At 48.8% G+C, this 5976-nt stretch overlaps 1 protein-coding gene across 1 annotated transcript in view; it reads left to right on the forward strand.

Moving 5' to 3' along the window:
* The first annotated feature begins 302 nt into the window (after nucleotides 1-302).
* The window catches only part of UBAC2 (UBA domain containing 2), a 173986-nt gene continuing 168312 nt past the window's right edge, over nucleotides 303-5976 (forward strand). The window contains 2 exon segments of the mRNA XM_024123169.3: nucleotides 303-473; nucleotides 475-548. Coding sequence (XP_023978937.1) covers nucleotides 370-473; nucleotides 475-548 — 178 coding nt within the window. The 5' untranslated portion in view covers nucleotides 303-369.

A 5976-nucleotide genomic window follows, 5' to 3' on the forward strand; every position in this document is an offset into this window, starting at 1 on the left:
TGGGCACCGGAACTCGAGACAGTTCAGTCAACAGACAGCCGGGGAGCCAGCTCCCGGGACGGCCCAGAAAGACTGAGCATGCGTGGAACGCACTGGGCGTGCAGTCCCGGGAGAGGTTAGAGGTCGCGAGGAATATCACCGCGCCGGCATTCCAGAGAAATTAGCTGCTTTGGTGGCTCCACAGGGCGAGTGGTGGCGCTGAAGCACTAGTGTGCGGCTCCCAGGAGTTACACCCGCTGCTCCCACGCGATCCCACTCCTTTTCCAAGGCTCCCGCGGCCGTCGGAAAAACCCGGAGAGGCGGACCACTTTCGCTTCGCACGCACTTCCCTTCCCCGGCCGGAAGGGAAGGGGGGCAGACGATCATCGCATGCGCCGTTCGCAGGCGGCCCCTGGAGTGGAGTCGAGTTGCTGGTTTCGTCGGCCCGGCCGGAGTGCGCCTGCGCGGTCCACGGGTTCCCTCCACCTCCGCTTCCCCTCCCCCTGTCCCCTGCGGGGCCTCTGGGTCCGGCAGGACCATGTTCACCAGCACCGGTTCCAGTGGGCTTTGTGAGTACCGGACGCCGCCATCCTGGCTGTCCCCTACACACCACACTGGGTACCTCCTTGAGGAGGCTGGAGGCAGCGGGGACTCTCGGGGTTGCAGGCGGTTTGGGGGCGATCTGCCGTCCCTGTGCCAGAACCTTGGTAGTTCTTGCCCGTGGGGGGCAGCGGACACCGCCCCCATTTCAGCCTGGAGGGGTCAGTGGGGACTGAGTCCGCCGCCAGCCCCCCACCTGTGAGCCCCAGGTGCGATGCTCAGATGCTCCTGGGGCTGCTGCAGGTGGGCTGGGCAGTTAGGGTCGGGCTGGGTTGCCCTGGTCTTATGGCCCGGCCCCTGCCCTCAGCGGTGGGTTTGCCAGCTAGAAAGAAGAGGCTGTCCGGGTGGAAGCGATGCTGGAAGCCTGCTCCCTTCCCAGTCACCTTGCTCCATTCATTTAGACTACAGAGGGACAGAACTGGCTCTCCCCCGGATGCAAATTCCAACCTCTGCTTCTTCAGGAGCTGACCCCTTAGTTTTACTTAGATTTTTTTTTTCTCCTCAGTCTCTCTTAGGAGTTTTTAGACAAACGAAAACTGATTAAAGTACTTGAAAGTGGAAGGAAGTTTGGAAGTAGTTTGGCACAAAAGCAGAGACTTTGCTGCTGGATGTTACTGTATTTTACTGGAGTGTCAGCTGTGGAGTGTCAGCAGATAGAGGGCAGAGAAATACATATATCCTTTTAAACGACTTTCTTTTTCTCATTGAAATGACTTAATTGAGTTTTGATAAGGTGGACTGTATGTTAACTAAACAGCACTGAGATTAGGCACTGATACAGCAACAGTGAATTGTTTGAATAGCTATAATTTTTGCAATTGCTTGTCACTGTTAATGCTTCATATCTCTATACATGTGAAGTTAATCTTACTGAATACAGAGGCAGTTGACATTTCCAAATATTAATGATCTGTTGTGAGTGTTAGGAATCTTTTTCTGAGAATACATATCTTGGCCTGGGAGTAAGTTAGTATCAGGGCAACAGGCATAATTATAAATCTTTCTCACTTCTCAGGTTTTGTAGTGGGTTTAATATTTGTGACTTCCCTTGTTTCATACTTAATTTGATTTATGGCATCTTTCAGGCATTGGCCTCAGAGTATGTTACAACTACTAGGTAATTAATCTTCCCCAAACTACCCTTTAGAAAAAGAACATGACTGTTGATACTGATAGTCAAAAGGTGGTGTGATTTTCCTGGCATCTGTGAGCCATACACTGGTGGATATGAAATTAATGGTAGAACTCTTCAATTTTATTTGTTTTCTTTCATCATTTTGACCTATCCTTCCTTGCTGACCAAAACACATTAAAGAATTTAAAAGGCAAGCCAAATCTGTTATTGGTTACTATGCTGTATTAGCTATTATGTTGGCAAAGTGTATTCAGATTTGATACAGGGTGACTCTTGAGGAAGGTAGTAATATGTGATTACCTGTGGCACATGGTTGATGAGTATTGAATTCTAGGAGCCCAACTGCTACCCAGGGAGAGGCCTAGGCCAAAGACTCCTCCTTAGCTGTCTTGCCCTTTTTCTGAAATAAATGTATCCACAGCATAAGAATTGATGGAATGGCCATTCCTCAGAAGTCCATGTCTTATATGCTCATTTAACAAACATTTTGAGCATCTCGGAAACTGCGAGGGGCTGGGAATGTGACATTAGGCAAGTCTTGGTCCCGGTGTTTGCAGAGCTTACGGTGGTGTTTAGGCACTGGTTTTCCAAGACTGGTCTTTCGGCAATTCTGGGTGGGAAAATTTACTTTGCTTTGAAATTTTTCTTTGCAATGCGCCCCACTGAGAGGGAAGTGATTTCCTTTAGCTAAGTTGTGTAGCCCTTTGGTAATTCAGAGTTCTGATCCTGAGTAAGTGAGTAAGTGTCCCGAGGATGAATAATCTGCCTAGCAGTGCCCCCAGGGATGCTGAATAACGTTCTCTTTTTAAGGGAAAAATCCTGGCCATTTCCTACCACTGGCGTATTTCCCACATCTGTGACTAGTAGATAGTGTATTTGTGTTATACTTGCTTTCCCCCCTCTCTCACTCATTCATTTATTTATTCAACAAGTGTCTGTTTACTACCCATATAAGCCACACACTGTTCGTGTATAGAGGATAAAGGAGGATGAAGGAGGCAAGTTGGTCTCCTTCACAGGATGAAGGAGACCAACATCCAATAAGTAAGTTATGTGTTTTCACTTAGTGATAAGCGTCATGAAGAAAATCTGAGGGTAGTGGCATAGACTGGTTATGGAGGACTTGAGCAGGACGCTAAAAGAATGCTAAGGGTGCTGCTTTAGCAGGTGTGGTCAGCGAAAATGTTTGGGAAGGTGACCCAAATGGCGTGAAGGAGCCCACCTGTCAGTTTCTGTTGAAAAGTGTGCATCTTGCAGAAAGAGCAACAAGCACGAAGACTCTCAAACAGGCACAGCAGGGCGTTTCCAAGGTATTGAAGAAAGCTGGTGCTGCCAGAGCAGTAAATCGAGGGAAGGGCATTTGCGACCATGTCTATGAAACTGTATTGCTGTCTGCCCTGTCAGGTAATTATGACTGGATAAAAGTGCATAGGAATTGTGTTCATGCCTTATTTTAGACCCTTGCTTAGAGACGAATGCTACCACTCAATTACGTGTTGAATAATAGATGTATCATTTCTTACATTTGTTAGTAAGTGTTCCCATGACTTATTCACTTCACAGTGTATTCATTCTAACATGGACTCAACCAGCATTAATTGTGTGTCTGTTGTATTCTAGGTATAGGTCCCACCCTCAAGGAGTTCTGTGTCTAGTGGGGAAAAACTTAAAAAAAAAGAAACGAAACAGCTTCTGTACTGGGTGCTGCGGGTTTATGGCAGCCGTGGGCTGGGGAGGGAAGGGGCATGGTTAAGACTTGCAGTGTGGGCGCTATCTCAGCTGATGTTTGAGGGGTGAGTAAGAGTTTGTCAGGCATGCAAGTGGGGAGAGAGCCTCTACGAGGGACAGAGCCTGGGCAGGGCCTGGCCGAGAGGCAGGACGGGATGAGTTAGGGGATTGTTGCTTACAGCCGAAGGGAGCAGTTTCTGCACAGAGGTGAGCAGTGACGTCATTCAGAGGGCTGGTGAGTCGAGAGCTGGGGATGGAACATGAAGAGGGAGAAGAGGAGGCGTGGCCACAGCTGCCCCTGTTCAGGAGCACGGCCAGGACCAGATGGTAGGGCAGAGTCCGGGGGGCAGAAGAAGGTGAACATCTAATAGAACGCTAGTTGGGAAGGCTGCACGTTGCTGTGGCAGGCAAGACAGATTATTGTTGCGGATGCGAGCAGTGTTTTCCGTATGCTGCCTGTGGCCTGGCCACACAAAAGCAGCTATGGAGCTTTCTGAATGTCCAGATTCCTGGGTCCCATTCCCAGAGAGTCAGATTCAGAATGGCTAATGTGGGAATCAGAAATCTGAATGTTTAAAACATTGGCGGGGGAGCTTCTAATGGATAGACTTAGGTCAAGGCAACAGGGTGGCCAGCAGGAGGGGCCCAGAGAACAGTTAGAGTCCAGTGGGAGATGCTGACAGCCCCAGTGAAGGTGGTAGCAGTGAGAATGGACAGGATAGAAAAGAGGGATTCTGAAGATGTGCAGGCAGGTAGGCTGTGTCAGTCAAGCTCATTGGACTGGGGGAGAGAAAGCGGAGCTGAAGGTGACTTGGGGTAGACAGGTGATGCTACTGTCCACAGAGGCAGGGAGCGTAGAGAGGGAGGAGCTCATCTGGGGAAAGATGCTTAATGTCCAGGGGCTTGTGAAGTCCAGTGGGAGATACCCAGGGGCCATCTGGAGAGAGGGAGCTGGCCTGGACATGGGTTGTTAGGTGAGAGTTGTGCTGTGGATGTGAATGAGGACGCTGGAAGCAGCGAGTAGAGCTAGAAGGCTGAGGACAGAACTTTAAGCAACTCCAATCCAGTATTTACTGCGTGGTGGAGAAAGAGGAGACAGCAAAGTAGGCAGAAGTGGGTGTTTCTTTAGGAGAGAACTGTCTTCACCCAACCTAATTTGATTCGTCCTCTTTCGTTGTAAACAAACTCCTGCAGTTTCCTCACTCTCTCACGGTGACTTTGATCACCAGACTCTTGATCCCCTTGTCTCCAGTTTGCAGCCCATTTCTGGCATCTTCCACATCCAGTCTGGAGACCATAGTTAATTACCCACGTGGCATTCCCATCAAGACCCTCGGCTGTCCTGCTCTCTCACCCGGCAAAACCCCAGCCTTGTATTAATGTGTGGTGTCCAATCCAAGCTGAGTCCTCGGCACGATTGCTCAGTTACATTTCTTGGATTTGGTTCTCTCCCTGTGCACTTCCCCTGTCATGGTCAAGACTGTTCCCACTCTTAACCCAACCTGAATATAAGGGCCATCACCTGGGCACGTCCTCTCGCTAACTTGTTTGTATCCACACTTTAACAGTTGTTAGAGGAGACTTCCTAATGTAGGCGATTTTTGAGCTGATTTTTGAGGGATGAGTAAGGGTTTTCAGGCATGTGAACTTAGTTCCTGTTTTCCAGTCTAAAAGAAGGAGGCACCCTTCTAACTGAGGCCCACTCTCCACCTACTCTTAACTCATTCTTTGCTGCCTTTTCTAATGACACTCCCTCCTTCTCTCTTTGCCTGGCATGCATTGAAGCTGATGTTTTTTCCTATGGCTCTTCAGAGACCCCCAGAGTACTTCAGATCCCTTATCTGTGGAAAGGAGATAATATTATTCCTTATTTTATTGGGTGGTTTGTGAAGATTAAAAGATTTACTATGTGTAAACTCCTGGAGTTTTGCCATAGTAAGTACTCAGGGTTAAGTATTTTTAACTGGATCCTTCTTTGGGGTCTGTTCTTAAAACTACAGAAGCATAACCCCTCCATCAATTGACCGTTTCTTTGTTTCTTCTTCCCAGCCAAGCTTCTTGAACGATGTCTTCACTTTTTTCCCTTTCTCCCTTCCCTTCACTCTTTGGCCCTCTGCAGTTAATCAGCTGTTTTTGATGGTCACCTGCTGTGGCGTGACGCTCACTGCAGCCTGCTTCCTCCGTCCCCCACGCCTGACACCACTGAGGACGAGTGGCCGGGGCCTTCCTTGTCGACAGAGCAGATGGGTGCCTCTCAGTCCTTATCTTAGTGGAATGTTCTCTCACACTGGCTTTGATGAACACTTCTTTCTAAAATTCTTTTTTTTAAATTGAAGTATAGTTGATTTACAATATTATATTAGTTTCAGAGTTTCAGGTGTATAACATAGTGATGCAACTTTTTTTTTTTTTTTTGCGGTACGCGGGCCTCTCACTGTTGTGGCCTCTCCCGTTGCGGAGCACAGGCTCCGGACGCGCAGGCTCAGCGGCCACCGCTCACGGGCCCAGCCGCTCCGCGGCACGTGGGATCTTCC

The sequence above is a fragment of the Physeter macrocephalus genome, chromosome 13 (assembly GCF_002837175.3).
Source record: "Physeter macrocephalus isolate SW-GA chromosome 13, ASM283717v5, whole genome shotgun sequence".
In the NCBI taxonomy this organism is placed as follows: Eukaryota; Metazoa; Chordata; class Mammalia; order Artiodactyla; family Physeteridae; genus Physeter; species Physeter macrocephalus.